Source organism: Acanthaster planci, linkage group LG08 (genome assembly GCF_054643075.1).
Source record: "Acanthaster planci isolate LZ-2023a linkage group LG08, COTS_SCS, whole genome shotgun sequence".
Taxonomy (NCBI): Eukaryota; Metazoa; Echinodermata; class Asteroidea; order Valvatida; family Acanthasteridae; genus Acanthaster; species Acanthaster planci.
Window position 1 is genome coordinate 10,654,521 of NC_141784.1, and position 24,025 is coordinate 10,678,545.

The window sequence follows — 24,025 nt, forward strand, 5'->3', positions numbered from 1 at the left end:
TTTTTTGATTAAGTGAATTTGAGGCGAAGGATTTATCATCATGATTTAATTTTAGTTCATTTGAATTGCCCATTTCAGAGTTTGACATGGTAAAGTATCAGTGTAAAGTGTACATAACTACCTTTTATATACAGATACATGTGGATTTGGAGATTAGAAACGTTAGTCATTATGCAGTGTACCAGTAACTAAAACCACTAAATACCCCCTAAATAAATGCCCTCAATAAAGTGATTTTTAATCAAGCCTACATGTACATGTAAGTCGTTGGTTTTTGGAGATGCATCACAAACAAAACAAGAGTGCTTTTTGCAAATTGCACACAGAACAAGGTAAAATACAAGCATTTTGTACCTACATGTACATGTAGCATGTAAAATAAATGCATGTACCTGTTGTTCATGGCATGTTTCTCGCACAGTCATTTGATGCATGTATAAGAACCCTGTTAACAAATTCTTGTGAACTCTATTTTTTTTTTTCAAAACTTAGAATTCGGTTGAAAACCACTTATGCACTTTATCCTTGGTACATTTACTTATCTCTGAAGGATTTGTCCTCTCTGCGGGTACACGTACCCAGTAGGTGTTATACTGCATGCATTTCACCAAGGCTAAGACATGGTGGTTTGTGAATTTAATCAAATTACTTGATTTAAATTTCTCAGTTGAAATCCAAATTTTTTTAATTTTGTAACAAAGCAAATAAATAAAAGAAAACTGTCACACATGCAGCTACATGTAATTTGCTTGCTTTTGAATAGACATTTGAGCCAACTTGTATCCAATTTTTATAAAAATTTTAAAAATCGTATTTTTAATTTTTTTTTTAATGAAAAATATCAACAACCCTGGTACATATATACATGTACATGCACAGCGTTGCACATGTGTGATTGGTGGCCAAATCATGCTAACCAGTGGAATGGCTGATAATGGCTTATTCAAGGCTGCTGGTCCACAGGCCGTGACCAATTTTGGTTTTTTTTGGAGCTTGCCAGGATCGTGCAGAAAACCTCTTGCAGCATCTATATTTTTTTGACCTGAGGTTTAAGGGTTGTATGCATGTATGGCCGATGTTGAGTAATCGACTGGAGCGAACAATACATATATAGACTAGTTCTGGTTGCTACATGTACATTTCTTTGCATGGTGGCGATGTGGCGGGAACCAGAGCAGCTTCGTCTAATGCATTGAGCTGTGGGCACATGTTTTCACCACTGTGACAGTGAAACGTGAATGAGAACTCGTGAAAATAACAGAAGTTTCTTTCAAAAAATTGCAAATGTGAGTAGGAAAACATACAAAAACAAGCATTTTAACATGAGAAAAAGTTATCTTTTGTGGAGACAGAAAAAACATCAGCTTTTCTGGACTTGCCCGAACGGGCACGCCTACCAGTATTTAGAATTTTAATTGTCCGAATGAAAATTTAATCATCCCGGGCTATCAGACAGGCGATTCGTTGCAGCCTGCTGGTCCACCTCAACTACATGTATCTGGACACCTGTCATGTTGATCTCAACCCCCAAATCACATTTTCTCGGGGCGTGCTTGCAGAGACGCCACAAATCTCTGCAGAATACAGAATACACTTTCAAATTTGACTTTGTTTCATTGTGCAGCAGCATACTGGACGACCACTATGGCACTTGCCTTTACTTCATGCACTAGTACATGTACATGTTTAAAGTGCACTCCAGCCAGTAGGGTTTGCTACAGAATTCAAGGGTAGACAGCAGTTGGGTTACCAAGGGGTGCAGTGTCCCAATTCAAGGAAAATTCTCCGCCAGGCCGAGGCGCAGAAAAAGTACCCCCAGAGATTGTTTCGAAAAGAGGGGTCTGTTTGGGCCAGGAAATGGTGGAATTGTGTCAGTATGGCCCAGAATCATCTCTGTAGATTCAGGGGCACCCATCTGGGGGCAAAGCAGACAAAAATGGGATTGAAAATTAGTCAGAAGAGCCCCAGGAAGGTGAGGGATGTCATTTGAAAAATGGCCGCTGGGAGGGCTTGGCAACATTCACTTTTTGGGGGGTGAGTTTGTTTTGGGCGGATAATTAAAAAATTCATTGGTTAACCTACTAAAAATTGAAAATCAAATGAAATCTGAAGGACCAAACAGCACATTGATTTTTGTTTGAGAGGCCTCAGGGACTTCAGTTGCCTGCCATGGGGCTCCAAACTTGGTTGATTTTACACTATTTTCAATGGAGCTTGAATTAGTTCAGTGCACCCTATATTGCCAAGATGGCGGCGTCCTGGATGTCATGGCGGTTGGATTGAAAAATCATTTCTCACGTTTGCGATAGTTACACCAGTGGTGGAAAGACCGGAACAAGCCAGGGATAGCAGTTTTATGAATTGTGAGACATGAGAAACATTTGATTGTTGGCAGCAACACTCCACTGGTAAATACCCATGCAATCATGTGGAAATTCTGAAAAACAATTAACTCTGTCACTGTTCATGCTGTTTTGCGTGTAATTTTCAAGAAATCAGCAGTGACCGAAGGACTTGATGGTTTCCGTGGGCCAACCCTAACCGAGCTTAACCCTAACGGAGGCCAACCCTAATGACGGCTAACCCTAACGGAGGCCAACCCTAATTATGAAGGGTAACCCTAACAGGGCCCTAACCAAGGGTGGGGGTACTTCCTCGATGGACAAGTAGAGCCCGCGCACCAACTGACCAAGCTGTGGATATATGCGCAGGTGACTGAAAGTTCGAAACACTCTCCTTGGTGGTTTGTTCCACTCTTGTGTTGGAAGTGCCCTATTTTGGGCTCAGGTTTTCAACTCTTGGGCTGGAGCGTGTCAACAGGAATAAATTCTACGTAGAGCTTTCATGTCAAAGCATGGCTGAAGTTTCATAATTTTCTTGTATTTGATCTCTGCTGTTGGTAGTGTATGGCCAAGGCGGTAACCCTTCCTTATCAGTAGGACATGCTAGTTGAAGCTATTCATGGGGAAAGGTGCAATTTTCAAATGCTGATTGGACATTCTTCTGTTTGCACTATAGTAGAAGTGTACATGTACAGTGTATGTATAGGCAGTTTGTGCACATTTGCTATTGGCTGACCTTGATGATTTACTCCCCATAGCACAGCCAGTCGACTTTTTTTTTCCAATTTATTTTCAAAAATTGAGTTTTTTGGAACATTCTCAACCATTCAGCATTGTTTCTGTGTCAGACTGTGAAAAAGGGGTGTATATAAAGGGTGCAGTGTCCCAATTCAAGGAAAATTCTCCGCCAGGCCGAGGCGCAGAAAAAGTACCCCCAGAGATTGTTTCGAAAAGAGGGGTCTGTTTGGGCCAGGAAATGGTGGAATTGTGTCAGTATGGCCCAGAATCATCTCTGTAGATTCAGGGGCACCCATCTGGGGGCAAAGCAGACAAAAATGGGATTGAAAATTAGTCAGAAGAGCCCCAGGAAGGTGAGGGATGTCATTTGAAAAATGGCCGCTGGGAGGGCTTGGCAACATTCACTTTTTGGGGGGGTGAGTTTGTTTTGGGCGGATAATTAAAAAATTCATTGGTTAACCTACTAAAAATTGAAAATCAAATGAAATCTGAAGGACCAAACAGCACATTGATTTTTGTTTGAGAGGCCTCAGGGACTTCAGTTGCCTGCCATGGGGCTCCAAACTTGGTTGATTTTACACTATTTTCAATGGAGCTTGAATTAGTTCAGTGCACCCCAAGGGGTGTTGCAGTGTTGTTGTATTCATCAGGGTTAAAGGTTAATGCTTCGGGTTCTAAGGGTGTATGTGTTTGATTCAGACATTGTATTGGGTCTACCATTGTGTGCTTTCACATGGAATGACTTGGCCCCTGTGCAAGCCCAGTGTTGACAGAGTTGTCAAAAGTGGACTCGAAAACTACACTGTACATGTAGTGTTCCAGCGTTCTTTCATTGCCTAGGGGTTGGGGCTACTGTTTGGCAAGTTGTGGTATAATTGATAGCATTGCGGAAGCTAGGAGTACCCTAGTCCTACATGTAACTGTCACATTCTCTTGTTTGCAGGAAATTTAATGGTAGTAATGATCACAGCATATGACTCCCCAAGACTGACTCGTAAATATATCCCAAATGGGCATTGGTATTCTGTTACAGTTATCATGTACCGGTATGGTAAGGGAACTGTGCATTTTCTGTTTAGGGTAGCATTTTACCCTCAAACTACTGTACTGTATATGTACAGGGCACAAAACTTTCCTGGTCAGCTGTTTTCTCCAGTGTTAGATGTACATGTACATTCCACATGGAAACTGGAACCTTGAACTTTCCCTCCTGTTTTACGATTCACAATCAAGAACACAAGCAATTTGTTTGTTTTGTTTTTTTTCTGCTGATGGCCGACAGATAATGGCCATGTACATGTACATCTACACTGCTGTCTTCAGTCAAGAAAAAAAGAAAGGGATGAATAAATAAAATCATGAATAACTAAAATAAACGCATAAATAATAAATAACCTGTGGTGCCGCTGAGACTGGCACTGAAAATCAGTGAGGCCTCGGCACCAGCAGCTGGCCCCAAGATGAAAATTCCGATCGAGCAAGTCATTTCAGAAAAGATTTAGAGTTGGCAGTGATGAAGGTTTGATGGCAAGGGATTAAGTCTGCTCTGGCACCACAGAACAAGTCTCTTGTATGTGCTGGGAAGGTTCTAAATAGAACCAGGGAACTCAACATCACCTGATGATGGGTGGAGAATATACATGTACATGTATGCACCGTTTTTTACCTCACAAATGCACCAATCAAAACAATGGCTGGCTGTCAGTACGGAAGCAAAAGAATATGCATCCATATCCTGAGAAAAATCTCACGTAAATGTTATAGCACTGAATGAAAATTACTTCCACAAAATACTGGAAAAGGCCTGTTGAAGCAAAACGTGTTCTGTGAAGCAGATTTTGTCATGAACCACGGTGAACTTTTTGCCAACTTTAGCCATCCATGCAAAATATTATCGGTCAGTGTTTCTGAACAAAAAGAACGGTCTTCAACCAAGCTACTGAGTCCCTCCTACCTATCTGTGCGTGGGTCAATATCAAGTGTCCTTGACATTTGTACATGTACATGTACCCTGAAGGAAACTTATGCATTTCACCAAAACACAGCTCACACTGATTTCTGTTGGGTTGTTTGTTTTTTACAAGGCTTTTTCTGATGCTTGATGGGAGATTCAGAATTTTGTAGAAGTGTCTGTTATAGTTTCCAGAGCTCGATTGATTGGAGTTTGAGTCTTTCTTGAGGTTGAATTTGTATGGCCCGTGTTGGAGAGTTTAGAACGTTTCTGCCTTTTTATTCGTTTTTTATTGATTTACCATATGTGTACCTTTGTATTTTATTGTTTTTGGATATGCTTATCATTTGATTTCAGTTTGAATGCTTTGGTTCATTTCCATGATAGCCTCAGATTACATTGTTGACTGTACCATTATCTTTTTACGAGTCTGAATATTTAAGAGATGAAATAAATTTAAAAGTAAATGCTGACTCTGACTCCCCTGCCCAAGATACTCCACCGTTGGTTAAAAAAAGGTGTTAGCCCTGAATGTCACATTATATTGTTCTTGTCATTGCTTCGTTTGGTTAGGTTATATTACTGGCCCGGTATCATTATGTAACATATAACACTTTTGCTTAGGGGGCAAAAACATTTTTCTTCTTGTTTTACATAGTTTTATTTGGTTTTTAGTCTTAAGTTTTAGCTTTTTTAGTTCGTAGTGTATGTACATTGTTTCTTATTTTATCTTTAATCGTTTATCATTTTATCCAGGGAGTGATTTTAGAAAGACCTTGAGGTCTTCTTCATGACCCTTGACATGGTCAAAAATTAATAATAATAATAACTACTACTGTGATTAATAACGTAAATTTCAAGAGACAATTTGTGAACAATACCCATTTCAGCCTTAGGGCTACATGTACCATGTACCAATATTGTTATTTCTCAATAAACTAATGAGAATAATGAAAAGATAATAATTGTTACATGTACAGCCCGTCTGGTAGATGTAGGTGTTGATATGGATCGTTTCTCTTCATCATCCATGAAATTGAATGCCTGAACCTGCTTAGGATCTCAAAGGCCCCAAATACAATGTATGAATACCGGTATTTTATACCCCCAATGAGGTACACTGTACAGGTACATGTATACTGTGGAAATTGAAAGTGTATGTACCAGTACATGGAAGAGTCAATGGAATACCAACTTGAGTCAGAGGAACGCTTCAGGATTTACAGCAGAGCAGTCCGAGACACATGCGAGAAACACAGCTCCTTGATTTTGTACACAGTGTGTGGCAGTGTTGTATTTGAGTCCATCACAAGTCCCTGTAAGCCCATCACAAGTCATTCAGTCTTAAGCCAAGTCACAAGCTATTCAAATCAGCTGTGATAAAAGCATTTTTTTTTTTTGTCACAGTAAGTAATCCATCTTTTAATGTTTGTCTGTTGAAGTGTTACTTGAACTTGCGTACATGTTCTGGTACCAGTTACATGTACGTATGGTACATACATTTACAAATGTACATGTACACGAATGATGTGCGATAGATCAAGGAAACAGAGACATCACTGTGCAATGTACATTGAGGTCCATGGTGAAATAGGTACATGTACTGTACATGTACAGTACATGTACTGTACATGTACTGTACATGTACTGTACATGTACAGTACATGTACTGTACATGTACAGTACATGTACAGTACATGTACAGTACATGTACTGTACATGTACAGTACATGTACAGTACATGTACTGTATAGTGTGCTTGTAATTCCCCCCCCCCCAGCAGTGCACATCTGAATTTCCTACTGTAAAAAGGTGCCATGTTTTTCTTGAGTAAACTGGTTACTACAGCGACTGGTTTTTCTCTGTACCGGTACTCTTGCCTGAAGAGCTCTTTGTGTCTGTGGCTATTGTGTGTTATTTTCTTGGTATCCAATTTGTGTACCTGCAACTCTGAACGGTGTTTGCACCCAGCTGGGGAATGTTCAGTTCACTTCAAACACTAAATTGGGCTTTACCACATTATTGCTACGTGTGCATTGTTAGCCAGGTGTGTGAAGTCATTGGTGTGTGCAGAAATGGCACTGGGTGTGTGGTTCCGTGGAAAATGAAAAAAGAGACTACTTCTGCAAAACTCTGCCTTCTCAGCCGTTCATACATATATGTGTACATAACATTTATGGCTACATGTACATGTACATGCATTGCCACTCGGCCTATCCTTCATACAAACAAGCAATCATTAATCTTCAGAGGGGGAAAAATGTGTCAGCTGAGAAACCTGTGAAAGCCATGCCTTGGCAACATGAGGAAATACTTTATACATGTACCTATGGGTCATTCCTTGCCAATTCAAACACCCTCCCCTGTGACTTGAGTCACCTGTTTCAGAATTGCTGGGAAAATGATTTCTAAAATTACCTCAACATAGCCCGGTACCAAATAAGGAACCAAAAATGGTATTCTTGTTATAGAGTACTGAAGTGAATACATGTACATGTATGTCACATGCACAATTGCATTGTACTCGTATACCGGTACATGTGTGAAAAAAGCATCACCCCGTACTCCTTTCATTTGCACTGCACTTCCTGGTTCAAAATGACGTCCCCCTTCAGTACTATATAACCCCCAGAAAGTGTGGGTGCAACGTTTGTTGCATAAAAATCGGTTCAGTACTTCTGAAATTTTGTTTGAGAGAAGAATTCAACCTTCAATTTTTTCCTTGAAGTTTGCCATCTTTTCATGGTAAACATATTCCATAGTTACAATAATACCTTTTCTCCAATGTCATGAAGTTTGATGTATTTCGGTTGGAGGATGGCTCCCCAACTGACATTTTTGAAACCCCCTTTCTGCATGCCTACAGCGACAACGGAGTGCAAAAGGACAATGCATGGAAAGTAGTCTGGTCACTGTGATTGTTCACCATTGAGTGTGCGCACTGTGCAGAAGGAGACAGCTACCAGACCCTGTGTACGGCGTATGTGTGGAAGAACTTTTTTTCATCGCTTACAGTTTTATTCTTTTTTCCCAGCATTTTCAGAAACATATCGCCAAAAAGACAACATCGAGGACTGTGACAAGATTAAATAGACCAGTATGCCTGGCTGGTTTTTTGAACTAGCATTAAGCAGTAAATATTTTATAGAATAAGTTGTTGAGTATTGAGCAGATATGGTACATGTACAGTGGCACTCTGCAGTCTACAACTACCGTTATTTTGTGATAAATATTTCAGTAAGCATTTATCATTAAGGGATAAAAAGACATCAAGGAAGGAGACGACATTTAACATACTGAAAACTGATGCGCAAACCAAACACTAATATTTGATGTTTTTATATTTGGTTTTAGCAGGTTTGTTTGAAGTAGGCATAGTGCTTATTTTATTTGAGTCAGACTTCCAATGACTTACATGTAACGGCCTCAATCATGCTCATTTATAGGCAGTATTAGGGAATTAGAAACTTTGGATTGGATTTTTACCTTGTTTTGAAGGCTGGGTATAACATGGTACCGGTATGATTCTCAGGTTATAAATATTGCAACACTTGATTGCAAGGCTTAATTATGAATTCACTTCATTTTAAATTCAAATGGGCAATCACATTCTATGTACCGGTAGTGTACAATGTATTAATGAATCAATTTCCGTATAATATTACACAGGAAATCAAACTTTCCACCAAGTTTAAAACTTGTCGAGAAAGTTCAAACATTGCTGTATAGGATCTGTAAAGTTAATTTTTAGCATCGCACACATTTTTCCAAATGGAGAAATTACTGTCCTTGTGTTAATTAATTTTAATTAGTTAGATCTGTTCGACTTATAATTAGCCATGCAACAGCATCGTGTCAAACAAGAGCCATAGATCAGTGACATAAATGCTGGAAAGCTCACCAGAAATTTTGCAAAGCAAATTGGACAAGTGAGCAATATACTAGGTTTGTGTGGTACTCCCAAGTGGAACTGCAGTTAGAAAAAAATTGCAATCGGCGGCTCTGCATTTGTGAAAAACCGGGTACCCACCATTGGCAGTTCCACATTCAAAAAGCCAACTCATATAACAAATCTGAGTCCCACTCACCGCTCAGCACCTGTGAGTGACAACTCCGAACATCCAATCCGAGTCACCGCCTCTGCCGCGTGTATAGCGTGCTGTACGTTTTGCAGGGCACCCTTCCACACAACTGTAAAATACCCTTGAACTGTAAAATACCCTTGTGTCTGGATACAAAACCACATTGGTTATTGCACGCCCAGCAGAGCTTTGATGGCCAGAAGCCATGAAGCTCGAAGACTGTTTTACATGTGGCTGTGACTTCAACATTGGTGAATTTGCCTGGTACTAGTTACAGTTACACTGTCCAAAGCTCGCGCTATAGTAGCTGGAAGGCCCGAGATATTCTCCCAAAAGATGGCTGAAAGTGAAAGACCCGAAAGCGGTAACTCTTAGGAGGAGCATAATGATGAGTACCAGCGGGATCCCGATCGGGCTGACGATGGGCCACCGCTGGTGAACGAGGCAGTGAAAGAGACCAAGATCGTTTCATAAATACGGCTTGCTAAGTTCAGAGTGAAGGACAGCTGTTTTGAATGTTTTTATGTTATTTTATTCAAAACAAATGTCAGGCTAAGCTGCGCAGCTCAGACGTGTAGGCCTTTGTGCGAAAACACACCCACAAAACCAGGTCCTGCGAGGTCATGACGTTTTTTGTTTCCACGGTGGTGTGCAATTGAAAAGGGGTATCTGCGTGGACCCACCAACGGTACAAACGTGGACAGTTATGAAACCCACAGAATTGGTCCATATTTTTATCGCACTAATACTATTTAGTCAGAAGTCACAGTGCCACTTTACGTATGTAACTTATTACTTACATGTAGATACCACGTGAGTGTATTGAACTGTATTCGTCATTTTTTCCCCCACCACTCTTGGGGTTGCTCTTTAAATCGCCTAAGAAAAGGGTGTCAGCCATGAAACCTGTGAAAGCATCAGCAATGTGTGGAAGTATCGGATTTATAGTTATACTGGTCTCACTAAGTTTTCAATACATGTGTGCACTATTATATGTTGTGTTGTAAAAATACTTGTGTTAGTGATGTCAGGGTTTCTTGCAGACTTCTTGTTTGTGCTTGTCTATTTTTAACCTCTATTTTGCCAACAGATAGGAAGTGTTGGCAGAATGAATTGAGAGCTTATCTCCCTGTTTTTCCCCTGTACTTTGACACCATTGTAATTAGCAGTTAATGTAAACAGTTAGTTCCCCTCCCCACCATACAGGCAGGAGTTTTCAGCATCTGCACACAGCACATTGCCACAGTGAGTGGCACACTGCTATTGTTTATGGTGAAGCTGGCTCCATTCAGGCACTTGAACACAAAACCAGCACCCCGTTGACCCTTGCCCCAAATCTCCCTTTGAATATTGCAAGGAACTTTCTTGATTACCCTAAAATGCCCCACCTCGAAGGCAACCAGTGTTACGCATGTGGGTAATTCCACGGTCAGTCTCATTACGCTTTTCTGTGTCATTTCTTTATCTCTGTGCTGTTACCGGTAGTTTATACACTAATCTAAACTAAGCACCCAAAAGTAATAATATTTGAAATGTTGCAGGCTATGTACTGTGAACGTCTTGACACTGTAAAAATGGTCAGTCACATTAGGTCTCCCCTGCCCTCCCAAAATAATTCTTCTGATTAGATGCCGCTTAAAAAGAGGCTTGGTAGGTCCGAAATTTTTTAATTTGGGAGGGGTCAACTCTCTTGTGCTGATTGAATAGCATGAATGGGGACGAACGACACCAAAAATTGCCACAAAAACTTGCCTTACACCACACTAAAGCTTCAATAAGTACATTCACACATGACTTTAATAAAGGGTGCAACCAGATCTCGTGAAAACATCTCTGCCTTTGTACAAAGTGATACCAGTAGAATCCAATAAAGAAGTTTCGTATCTGGTTACTTTCATGTTAGCTACAATGTGGAAGTGGAAGAAAGGTTGTGACACCAATTTTATTGTTTTGTGTCTTGTCCCTGTTTGCTTGGAATTACCCAAACGGTGTATGTAAATGTGCATATTGATTTAGTGAACATGAATTTCAGTTGAAGGGCATCATCACCCAAGTGAAATGATGGTTACGGGGCTGACACATTTGAAGGGATTGGGGTCAATATCCAGTACAGGTACACATATAATACTTGTACTGTACTTGCACCTAACCCCCTTCCCAAACAACTACTGGTAGTTAACAATTAACAAAGACCCATTTTCAGATCTAGGTTGTGGATTGTTAGACCAAAAATATTGCATTATCAACCGGCCACTTTAAATTGATGAGTTCCTCTTATCTTCTGTTCGCAGATGTACCCAGATACACTGTTGTTCAGCTGCCGGACACCATCCAGAGGGGGGGAGTCCTGAGGTTGGAATGCTCATCGGAGGGGGCCATTCCCGTTACAGAGGCGATCTGGAGGCTCGGGAAGGTCGTGATTTTGCCAGATCAAAGGTGGGACAACTCTTGCAACACTCTCAGGAATCCTGTGCATGCACGCACATGTGCAGGATCATCAATCACCCTCTCAAAAATTGTGTTACAAGGTCATGCCAGCAGTGCGCCACACTTCGTTAATTAATGTCAATTATGGCCCCCCCTCCTCTCTCCTTTCTCTCCCTCCCTTGAGCGGAAAACAATCAATTGCTCAGTCCTGCTCACACTGGTCAAACAAATTGTTGTGATGAGAAATGTGTCAGTTGAATTTGCATGCTTGCAACTGTACTGTGCAGGCCACTGGGCTTTCAACCCATCAAATTTGCTGACAGCTTGGTTCAGTACAGATTGTGACCGTACATCTGGAGCAATCTACCTGTGACACAATTTCATTTTATGGTGTGGAGTTACGTGTATCTCCAATGAGAATTGGCACCTGTAGTGGGCTGCACAGTGCTCCTCGCATTCATACTTGATCTGTCCTTTCATTTTGTTAAAATGTGGGTTAATGAGGTTAATGTACACAAACACTCAGGCTCCAGTTTCTCTGACGTATCTCGGCTAATTTCTGTTAAGCTTTGTGAAGGACCAGTTTTTATCAGCAAGAGATAAAGACTTGGGCTGCTGGCTTGACTTCTCCCGAGTGAGCCGTCCTAAAAACCAGTCCAATAAGGCGCATATGACCGAATGGCAGCATAGGTCAACTGTGTGGCCAAGATAAGTCAAAGCAAATTCACCAAGCTAGCTTGTCAGATTCTGTTGATTTGCACTCACACCAAAGGTTCAAAGTGACATCAACATTACAAATAGTTTGGTTTCCATTCGCAAAAACTTAGAATCTCAAGAAAAGTCCATATGAAAATAAGCTGAAAGCACAGTTCCTTGTTACTGCTTCTAACTATGGTTTTTGTCCTTCCTTATCTGCTCATTTTGGTTTTTAAAATCTAGGAGAACTATTTTGCCCAGTGGAGTTCTTCAAGTGTCTGACGTGGTCGCAAATGATGCTGGTAACTACCGTTGCTTGACGCAGAATGTCGCTAATCGTCGGATCAAGAGCCCAGCCTTCAGTGTGCTGGTGCAGGAGCCCCCAGACAGCCCGAGCAGGGACCCGGTCATAGTGGCAGGGCCTCAGGCCCAGTGGGTCCTGGAAGGGGAGATGGCTCTCTTTGAGTGCTTTGCTAACGGGGACTCATTACGAGTGACATGGACCCGAGAAGGTAGGCTTTCACACTTTAAACGAAGACGCTGGCTGGTTGGGGGACAGCACACTGTGAGAGGGCCAGGCATATGTATTTGAATGGATAGAGAACCTGCACAGTGTTCAGAAGGTTACTGGTTCAAATCCTGGCACAGTTGTGTTCTTAGTTCCCACTGTAAATTGTATTTGGAGATTTGGGACTCTGTTTTTTAAACATGTTTGATACGTGACCATTTTCAAGGTGCTTGTATTCTGGTTTGCAAAGCCCAGGTCAAACGTGTTAGCATCGACAGTGCAGTACAAGTAGATGTTTCCTTTGCATTCAGAAATAGTTCTTGTAACAAATTCCCCGGGTTGCTCAGAGAATGAAAAAAAAGAAAAGTGGGGCAGGGGCATGTTTAACCTCCTCACACTGCAGTGGTTCATTGTGGGGTGTGTACCCTAAGAAAGCAGTGACTTTGCTTCATGCCGTTCCAGAAGCCCACATTTTTGTGATCGCCTGTCGTCTGTAATTCATTGAAAGTACAGCAACCTTGCCTGCGAGCATCTTTGAACAATGCATTGTAGGGTTTAAATTCAGAATAGTGGTCTGGACGAACTGAAAGGTGCCGTATGAGGAATAAGGCATATGTAGGTTGGGTCGTCTCCTTGGGGACTTGGCAGCATTAGCAGCTGTTAATGAAAGAATGTACAAAGCAGAAGGAGGAACTGTGCAAACTCCAAACAACTGTGATGTCGAGGTCAAATCTGGCAAGTGGCAATCGTTCATGTACATACATGTCTACCCAGGAAGGTGCCCAATATTAATGATACCGGTATGTGTCGGTTGCTCATGATACAAAATTGACAAAAACCCAGTGATTGGACGCTTCAATCAACTGTTATTTTTTTAGTGTACATGTGTGTCTGTCCATGAAATTTATGCAAATTTTAAGCTCAGCGTATTTTGACAAGATTAGCAATTCACAGCACAAGTGACACCAGGCCACTTCCTGCATGTGCTCAGAGCAGTCCCTTGTCTCCTCAACTTAATGGTCTTTTTTATGCCCACATGGTCAAACTCAACATTATTCCCCTGCCAACAGAAATTGACTTCAATTGCGCTCATATAAAAAGAAAGGACAAAGTGCAGAGCTTTGCGCAACAGGAATATGTTTTGGTATGCAAAAATGGATGTTTGTCCCACAATGCACTTTGAAAAGGTGGCTGTCCCCGTGGTAGCATCTTGATGGTTCAAGGTATTGTGTAGCATTCTTCTCAGCACATGGGCCAAAAAAACAAAATTTGCCCTCCAGTCAGTGTGCAGTGATGCTATCTACTTTGGGTACCATCACTTGTGAACACCCAACTATCTCCCTAGGGTAGAGTTGTTCTTTTACAATGTTGTTGGCAATTAGGCAGTGAACTGCACAGTTGTCCTTGTCATAATTTTCAAGGTGATCAGGTGTGCGGCCTGCAAACTGTGTCAGGTACGGTTATTGACCTCCCTGTCCCCTCTTGTTTCTTGCACTTCGGTCACCGCGGGATATGAAAAAGTTGATGCATCCCCCCTGTGTTTACTGTACACTTTTGTCCTCCCTTGCTTTCTGTTTGTTTATGAAATTACTGAGGTCATTTTATAAAATGAAGCAGGTACTTAGTAGGTGCTTCCGTTCGGTCCTGCTCTTGCAGTTGCTGTGCAAGCCACTATTGTATTGCCAAGGTCAGTTTTGAGTACGTGAACCATTACCACAGATTCTATCACAGTAGCCAGTTCTTCAGACCAACTGTGTAATCCTCAAGGTTGTCCCTCCACTGTCTTGGCAGTCACATGGATCCAGGGGCATTTCCATCACAAACTGCTGGGAGCAGCTAACAATGGATTATACCAGCAACCCTTTTTTTTTAATCCCAGCTCACTTTACGCTTCCTCACTGAAAATCACTTAACATTTCAATTTGTTCCTCTGTGGAAGAATCCAGTGGTGCTTTCTTTGCATTTTGAGGGATGAGCATTCAGCCCATGTACGTAGCTTGATAGTTACTGGTACTGCACCTTCCCAAATCTTTTTAAGATCCAATAAAACCTGGTGGATTTTGAAGAACTAGGGACTTCACCAATAGGGTTAAAGTCTTAAGTTGAAGACCTTTTTCTAACGCCCTTTTTGCTTATCTTCAGAACGTGATTTGCTGGTACCTGTACATGTACTTACATGTACTTTAGATAAGCATGAAACACATTGCTTACAAATATGTAGAGGCTTGTTCTATTATGCTATTGTTTTGATAAACATGCGACGGGACAAAATTGTTCATGTAATTTTTTTCTGCATATGGCCAGTTTGTTGGAGAAAGGGGCACCAACCATTCAGGTAGGGGAAAAAACGGTGCTTGCATGTACATGTATGCTGCAAGTGGCCAAAGAGGTCTTTGACTTGCCTGTGTGGGAACGCCACCGTGTAGCCTGTGCTAAAATTGGATTGTGGGGTCAAACTTCTGGTCCCCCAGCTGGGAGTGAGGGTAGACACGAGACAGAGATGTGAAGGTGTGCTGTTATGCATACTGGCATATGTACATGTAGATGCTGGCACATGTGAGAAGGTTTCTCCTGGACACAGTGCCAGCTGTTGATGAACGCTCACCTACTGGAAAGACATTCAGAAATATCATTTGGCAAGGTTTTTTTTTTTTTGTGATGTTTAAACAATTTTCAAGAGGGGACACAGGGTTCATGAGAATTTAGATAGTGGTAGGACAAGCTGTTCACGTATACTGCAGCCTCCCTCCTGTAATAATTTTAGTTACTGTCTCTTCACGGTAAGATTTTAATTGGGAAGTGAAAAAAAATCTTTTTGTCACAAATCCTGTAAAATGTGTGAAAGAAGTGTGGAAATTCTTTTAGAAAAATGATACTTGAACAAAAATGATTGAGAAAGAATTTCAGGTGTACATCCATCCCTCTTTGTGCGGCATTTTTTGGGGACCACTGTCCCAACTCTCAGAACACCTGCCAGTTGAAATGCAATCCCAGCAGGTCAAATGGAAGGGTGTGTTTGGTCTAATCTGCATTGGACTATCAGCATTTAGGAGGGCTCAGGGTAAATTAATATCTATGAAGCTGTCAGGATTTACGGCTTCACTTGTCCGTGCACAGAACTGCCCTTCTGTGAGGTTCTGTTCTGTCTCCCGGGAAAACTTTTCAGGGGAGCAGAAAGTCAGATTGGATGAGAAATGACCCGCCGTGAATGATTTAGCTTGGCTCATTTCACATGCGGCTCTTTAGCAGTCGTAACTATGGATTGTGAAGTTTAAAATTTGCCTCTGAAAGACACTGTTCATTTTGAAGGTTTTGTTATTCCAATTGTGAAACCTAAGTTTTCTCATTGAAAACATTCCTGAGAATGGGTTGCTCATTTTTACTCACCTTGCACTGTAATGTATCACCCTGTAAGTAAAGGACATCTGGGCCAGCAAAATATGGAAAAAAAATCCAGCATTTTTGGGAGTACAAATCAATGTAACGTTGAGGCGTTCTTCCTGGAATGGCATCACAGGTTGATCATGACTATTTAAATTTGGCATTAGCATATAAACACTAAAAGCACCAAAATACATGTATATGTACCCTTTGAAATAACGAAGCAAAAATGGGAACTGAGGTACTAGCACATCAACAACCTAACCCAAATTGGCCAGTTTGCCCATTTGCTGACTAAGTGGTGACTGTCCCATCGCCCCTGCAGGGGCTCGAACACCATATTCACATACATGTACATGTACTGGCACGTCGTGATATCACATGTACATGTACAGAAGAGATACTGGTACTCTGTACATCGCACAGGTATGTAGGTCGTTTTTCATCTGTCAGGACATTGCCCTTGAGTTCGGAGCTTGCCCTAGCCTGACCTAGAACACGGAAGCCAGTGCCAGGGGTATTCAGATTGATGAATCGGGCAGGCATGCCTGCATGTACTAATGATGTGCTTGTGGATAGTGAATACATAATGCTACTGCGATATACGGTACATACATGTACATGTACAGATTTTTGTACCTGTGTTTTATGTGAAGGGCTGCCGGGGCCTGTAGTCCGTTGCCCTGGTTATGAAAGGCTAGGTTACACATGTACACGTACATGTTTATGTACCGGCACATGTTGAGGCACTGGTAAGTGTACTGAGTCTGAAAGGGATTTGCATTTTGGAGGTTCCCCATGATTGCATAACCTTCTTGTCCCTTTTTTGTGATGATGTAACTGTTGCTCATTTTCCCAAATGTTTCCTCCGAGGATCATTCCGGAATTCCTGCTCTTACTCTGGCCAGAAGCAATGGCCCACCTGGGGCTAGCTACTCGTAAATGCATTATCCTATGGCATTGTGTAGGTAGGCATGTACACGTATTTAGCCTGCTGGCTTCCATTTACACCAAATCTCAAAAGAGAGGAAGAAAGCTATGAGTCTGACAGTCATCTCGAGGTACTGTTGAATCCAATTTCATATACGATCATTTTTGCATGTGTGTATCACCCCTTCAAGCATTTCTCCCTCACCCCCTCCCCCAGAAAAATTAAAGAGGTAAAAGATGTGACAGATGACTGACTTTTTTTGCCATGAGAATATACATGTAGTAACAACAGTAATTGATGCGTCTGACATGTTCACATAATCTTAATGTGCTGACAGGATTATGCCACAGTTTATCCCTTGAGTCCCCTTTTAAAGCTCTCCAGGTCTGTCGTCCCTGGCAGTGTACCAGAAGAACCTTGTGTGGTCAGTGTTTTGCATGGAAATGTCAACTGTATTAACCCTAACCCTCCTCAATCCTTCACCTGTTGGAGGACTGAGGAGTGTTAGGGTTAAGAAGTTTAAAAAAAAAAAAATCATGTGCAACCCTGCCCTACTTCTTTGTGGAGGTTGCCTGGATTATTTTATTACCACTGGAAATGATATGGAAAAAAAGCTACTAATTCATTTGAAAATTAGAGATTGATAAATCAGAACTTCCAGCTTGAGGCTCTGTTAGTCACTTTCCACATCACGGCAGCAGCCGAGCAATCTTCAAACATGTTTTCATCATGTATGCACGTGTACATGTAGTCATATCCCACATGGCCAAGGCCACAAAATTGCACCCCTGGAAATGGTTCTGGTTTGGAGTTCTTATCAAGCGGGATGTTAAACATGTTCATCTATTTAGTCATCCAAAAGGCCTTAAACTTTGCCCTTGGGGTCCCTCGAAACTTTAAGAATCAGACAAGCCCAACTTCTAACTGAAGGTCAAAGATTGCCCATACATGCTTGTTCTGTACCATGTGCCAGTGCACCTGGGATTTTTAGTGGTGAACCAGTATGCTTACGTTGTTCCAATGCAGCAGTGACTCGAGTCCTCTGCCTCCAGGGCTGGGGATGTATAAATGCACATGCAGTGACAATACCCACTCATGTGAACTGAGTGCTCGGATGCCATATTGGCTTGAAGTCATTGAAGCCTCACAAAGAATGTTAAAGGGGATGGGCCAAGTAGGGTTAAATTGACGTTATATGATAGTTTTCAACCGTCTTATATACAATAAGTTGGATAAACCCCTCTTTTATGTCATTAAATCAGCAAAAATTGGCATTTTCTGTGTGCTTTTTTTCGGTATCTGCTTGGGCTCTTCGCAAATACTTATCGAAATCAGGTAATGAGGGCAGCAGACAAATCTTGGCAAAAATGTGACGTCATTGGATGGACTCGACTTTCCAGACAAGAATGCATAGTTCCAGCAACACAGTTGATGGGTCCGCACAAGAATAATATTCTCTGCTCTGGCGCGTAGTCGGGTACGTAACTCATACATGTCAAGTCAACCACATTTGGTCTTGTTTCCCTATGCTCTTCCCTTAACATAGGGCAGAGCTATTGGGCAACTAACTTGACGCGTCACGTTCGTTTTGCTTCGCGTTGTACATGTGTGATAATTTCTATAGTGAATTCTGAATTTTGAAAGAATGCCGATAAACTGTGTTGTCGGTGGCTGTTGTCGCAATCAAAATAATTCCCCGGAGAGCAGCTTTTGTAGATTCCCAAGCGACTTTTCACACCAGCGATTGTAGGTTAGATTTGTGGATAACACACAATCAAATGTAAATGATGTAAAACGGGACTATATTGCAGTGGCGCACGTGGACTATATTCGGGTGCAAATAATGCTGAACAGTCGTCATGCATACGCGTCAATGTCAAGCAAGTGACTCATAGTGCACGATGAGAAAAATTGTCAGAATGGAACAACAACTTTGACAAAGCTTAGGCTAGCCTATAACAATGGACAAAAAACTACTTCTAGACAACTATCGAATAGCCAATGGTAGGACAATTACGTCTTTTCAGAAAGACAAATATTTACAATGGTACAGGAAAAATAAAATTATGACCTGTCAGTGTTTGGTTGTCTATCCTTTGGGTCGTAGCCATGCCCCTGGCCAACAGCCTCGAGTTGCAAAATCTCTTCCCGAGTGTATTCTGGTTCGAACTGACAGGGCAATATTTCTTGTGCCTCATCAACTCCTTCAATGTTGCTTTCTTCGTCAAAATGAATAAGACGAACATGACAACACCAACGCTGGAATTATCGCCGCATGTGTCTGACATGATTGCACACGCCAACGCTACTACATTATGCACATGTCGACGTGTTGTTGCATGACAGTAAACAGTCGCCGGATAAAGGACTCCATCCTATGACATTACGATTCTTGGGAATTTCTTCAGACAACTTTCGGTACCCGACGGCTGTTGTTTAGCTTTTGCTCACAGAAGGGAGTGAAATAGGGTCGTGAAAACTGTAATTTCTAACATATTTTCGCGCATTTTGAAATTATGCAGATGTGTTTTCTTGTTATATGAATGTTTGTTTTATGTGTTGATGCATGTTTAACAACATACCTTCCCAGCACGGCCCATTCCCTTTAAGATTCAACTCGTGACTTAATGACATAAGCACTCTCCAAACTCTACCGGTACATGCGACGTGCCACTTTGAAACAGTTGGCTCGTAAGTGAATGCACTGTGTTTGGCGTCTGGGTGGCTCACTCTTGGAATCGTGCTGTGTGATGACTGTTGTAGGCGTTCCCCCGTCACTCATCGTTCCCACCAGACTGCGAAAGAAGTCTTGGGTGCCGTTACCCTGTTAGATTGAAAGCAGATCGCATGCGAAAATTCCAAGAGCCAGAGAGTGTTGGATGGCTGTTGCCAGAAACCAGAGGTTATGGCTTTAACATCTGTTCTGAACAGTGTTCTGTTGATCGGCCAACTTCAGTCAACCCAGTACCCTCCAATGCTGGTGCTGGTTATTTTGTTGCAGCCAGTACCTCCCAGATCATTCTAAATGCTGTGGGAAGTTGGTATTTAAAAACAAGGAGGAAAATTGCCAGATTTGTAGCACAGCTGTTACCGTTGTACCTGTGGTGTTTCATGTTTCGTATAAAAATGTGGGCTTATGCAGTGTTTTCAGTCGCAGATCATTCCTGAAGATTCAATGAAAAAATTGTCCTATTCATTGAGGCTAAAGACTAGTCATCATTTGAAAGTACATATACAGTACTTCTTTCTTACCACGATGTGCAATGGGTTTCAAATTATGGAGAACAGGCTTGAACCTCCTCGTTTCTTTCGCACGCCTCTGATGCCCTGAGTTATCTTGGCCATCCTGTTGCTATGATGACCCAGGCTGTCCAGGGTTCTATCAATTAGGGGTCATATTTTTGCGTGACTCTGTCACTGACATGTGATTTTGTAAGTTCAGAACACTTGCTCTAATTTCCAAGAGTGGTGAATTAATGCAAATTACCTGCCAAACAAATACAAATAGTTTGAAATCAGTTTACCCGGTAGATGATATTTCCATGTCAGATTACGCAGGTCAGGTGTAACAGAGACCCCAAAATGTCACTTTTTGGACTCCGAATTTATAGAATGACCGTGCAGTATATGGAATATTCAAAATGGTTTGATGTGGAGCTGAACTCTGTGTGAAATATATTGACCAGTGGACGTAGCACCTTCTGGATTTCCACAATTAGAGACAGTTAAATTCAATTTATCTTGTTTGGTATTTTTATTATGTATTGAAAAACAAATCTGGCCAGCCCCATTGGTTGTTTCATTATGCATGCAGATGGCAGGCCAATCAGAACTCAGGATGTGAATTACCTCGGTCGGAGCAATCTGCAGCTGCTGGAGGTGACGGCCAGCGATGAAGCGGTGTACGTCTGCACTGCCGAGAACACAGTGACAGGGGCCACCGTGCAGGCACGGGCCCAGCTGTATTACGTGGGTAAGTAGCCAAAGGGTCCAAGTCCACGGGAGCTGGCACCAAGTGAGAGAGTGTACACAATTGGAGGGGCCTTTGGCAATGGCCAGGGTCGTTAAGATGTTGCTGCTTGCCTTGCAGTACGATGCATTTCACTTCTTGTTAATGATTCAGGGGAGAATTCTTCCGCCCGTTTGATGCCTGGTCAAACAGTAGCCAGAGCAGATACTGTATTGCACTCAAAGGATTGGCTTCCTCATGAAAAAGAGATAGAAATTATTAAAAATGCACTCTGTTCAAACAGGTCACAGCTTCACAAGAGAACCATCTGTGTTTTGCAGGATTTTTTGTTTTGTGTTTGTTTCTGTGTTTGCAGTACCTGCAACATTGGGGGGGGGGGCGTTTGTGACTGGTGCAAGAATTATCTGGTCATTGTAGCTCCAACTGTGCTAAGTTTAACAAGATTCTATGTGATATATGCTGAACCTTGAGGGTATTTCTAACCTTCAACGTTCAGGGTAGATCACCTGGAATCTTTGGGGGAATTGCCATGGTTAGGGGTTATATGTAACTTACGTGTGTATATTTGACTCAATCATTAGTATGCTGAGGCAGCTCATGTATTGCTCATCTTCATGAAAAAAAGAGAAATAAACCCTTGCGCATTCAAAGCATACAAGAATTATCAAACTAGCTGTCCCCAGAAATTGATTAATTTTTGCTTTTCTTTCCCCCCCCCATCCCTCAGTGCCCCCAGCCTTCAGAGTGGCTCCGTCCAAGTTCTTTGGGCCACTTGGCAGTACTGGCAGATTCTCCTGCTCTGCCACGGGCCGGCCCACACCAGCCATCCACTGGCTGCACAACGGCCAGCCCGTGGAGCTAGACGAACGGGTGGTACAGCAGCCCTCAGACGACCTGGTCTTCATCGGGGTGCAGCGGGAAGACATGGGCATGGTCCAGTGCGTGGCTGAGAACGAGGGGGGCCGCATCCAGGCGGGAGCCCAACTGGAAGTTCGCCTCAGTGGTGAGTTGATAGACCACTCCCAGGAGAGGTGGATACTTGGTCAGGTCCAGGCAATATCTGCAATCTATCCCCACTTCAATTCCTTGCGTCTGTACAAAGAACAGTAGCACTAACACGACTCGGTAGTTGAACCATTTTGCCAAATCCCATCGGTCGCATCTGCTGTTGGGTACGTCTCTTGCTCCTTTCATATCTTCCGCAGCCTCTCATCACTGCTTTTTTTTGGGGGGGGGTTCATTGATCCCCTATGTACTTGGTTGGGTAAAAGGCTATTGATAACCAGTGATGCACCCGTGCCCCAAGGCTTGGTTTCAAACAGTCAATTAAAAATACAAAGTGTTATTGCTCAAGTAACATGAGTCAAATTGTAGTTCACCGGAGCCATCATTCAGGGTTCAGACTACACCCTAGGCTTGAGGGGGCCACTCACTTTCTTTACATACATGTGCATTCTTAAACCTGATGATACCAGACGCTGGACCCAGCTTCAGGGGAAAAATTTGCACAGCAAGGGGAAAACAGACTCATCTTCGGCAAGCTCTGCAGACAAGTGGAATCATATGTTAAAAACAAAGAGGTTGCGGGATCAGAATTTACCAGATTACCAGTAGCTTGTAAATTTCATTTTTTAAAGGCTTCTCGCCCATTTTGCATGTACATTACTTATGAAACTTTGAGTGTGAGGAGCAGAACTTAAGGTTGCATGTGATTATAGCAAAAACTGGATGTTACGGAGAAAGAAGTTTCTATTGTTGACGCTTGTAATGAAATAGGGCTTGTTGTTAGTGAAATTTTGGCAGTCTTGAAGATTTTCAGTCCTTGACGGTTATGGGGCAGTGACTGAATTCTTCATTTTCGTCTGACAGTTTCGCAGAAGTCTTCAAAAAGTCAAGTTGTTCTCTACCCCAGTCCATTGTTTTGTAGCTTGCCAGTCGGGTTCCGATGTAGGTTCGTGTGTTTGATTTTTATTGTTCAGCCTCGATGTACGTGTAAACCGATTCCGTTACTGTGTTGTCCCTCCCCCCTCAGGCAAATTGCCCAATCCCCCGCAGCACGTCCGCTTGCATTCTATCAACCCCAACACGGTCATGGTGACCTGGAGCCCCCCAGAACGGTCTGAAATTGAGATCATCGCTTACAGCATCCACTACCAGGCCGTCGAGAGTAAAGGTGAGATATGTCCGGATTTTTCTGGATTCCCTGATTCTTTTTTGCTTAAACGTATTCAGGATACATATGGATTGTCCCTTTGGCATGGCTTTGCCAAAACTACATTAAGTACAGTGTGCTATAGAGAGTACATTCTTGTATTGTTACTCACGCTGGAATACAATGGCCAGATGATGTACAGATGGCCAGGGTTGTCGGAGAAGACCACCTGAGACCATCACAAGATCCCAAGAAACCTTAACAAGACCTTCAGTCTTGCCTGTTACTGACAACATTTTCCTCCTCCCTCCTGCCCGGACTCAAGCAGGCAGCCGGGAGCTTGATGAAATCTGCAACGCTGAGGACACACAGTTCATGGTGGACGAGCTGAACCCGCACACCAACTACTCATTCTATATGCTGTCGTGGAACACCAACGGGCCGAGCAAGGAGTCAGCGCGCCAGTACATTTTTACAGAGCAGTCGAGTGAGTTTATCTGACCTTTCTCCCACCCTCCCCCGACCCCAGATAGAAAAGCAGAGTACAGGTGTTTCATAAAACAGTGCACCACCAAGTGTGTCGTGGGAAAGTTGACAAATTTCATTAACTGGATATGTGCAGGGAATTGTCTCCATTGCTTGCTTGGATAGACGATTATTTCAAGTGCCAATGTTAATTGATCAAGTTGGTTGTTTGATTTCCAAGGTGGCCAAACTCTGGTTCCCATCCTGCAAACCCCCCGAAGCACATCAATATCCATAGATGAATGCCATTTTCTATCAGTTGTAAGCATGGAAAATGGCCTTTCCCTGGCAAGCTCCTGATGGCAAACTGTATTATTAATGA

At 42.3% G+C, this 24,025-nt stretch overlaps 1 protein-coding gene across 2 annotated transcripts in view; it reads left to right on the forward strand.

Annotated features, from left to right (window-relative positions):
• The window catches only part of LOC110989219 (protogenin B-like), an 83,122-nt gene that overhangs the window by 20,967 nt on the left and 38,130 nt on the right, over positions 1–24,025 (forward strand). Inside the window, exons 3-8 of one of the 2 annotated variants that reach the window (XM_087140570.1) lie at positions 11,405–11,549; positions 12,480–12,748; positions 20,871–21,029; positions 21,754–22,029; positions 23,059–23,199; positions 23,504–23,665. In XM_087140570.1, the coding sequence (XP_086996696.1) occupies positions 11,405–11,549; positions 12,480–12,748; positions 20,871–21,029; positions 21,754–22,029; positions 23,059–23,199; positions 23,504–23,665 (1,152 nt within the window). The remainder of the gene's footprint in view (positions 1–11,404; positions 11,550–12,479; positions 12,749–20,870; positions 21,030–21,753; positions 22,030–23,058; positions 23,200–23,503; positions 23,666–24,025) is intronic. The other variant, XM_022253441.2, reaches the window with a different exon arrangement.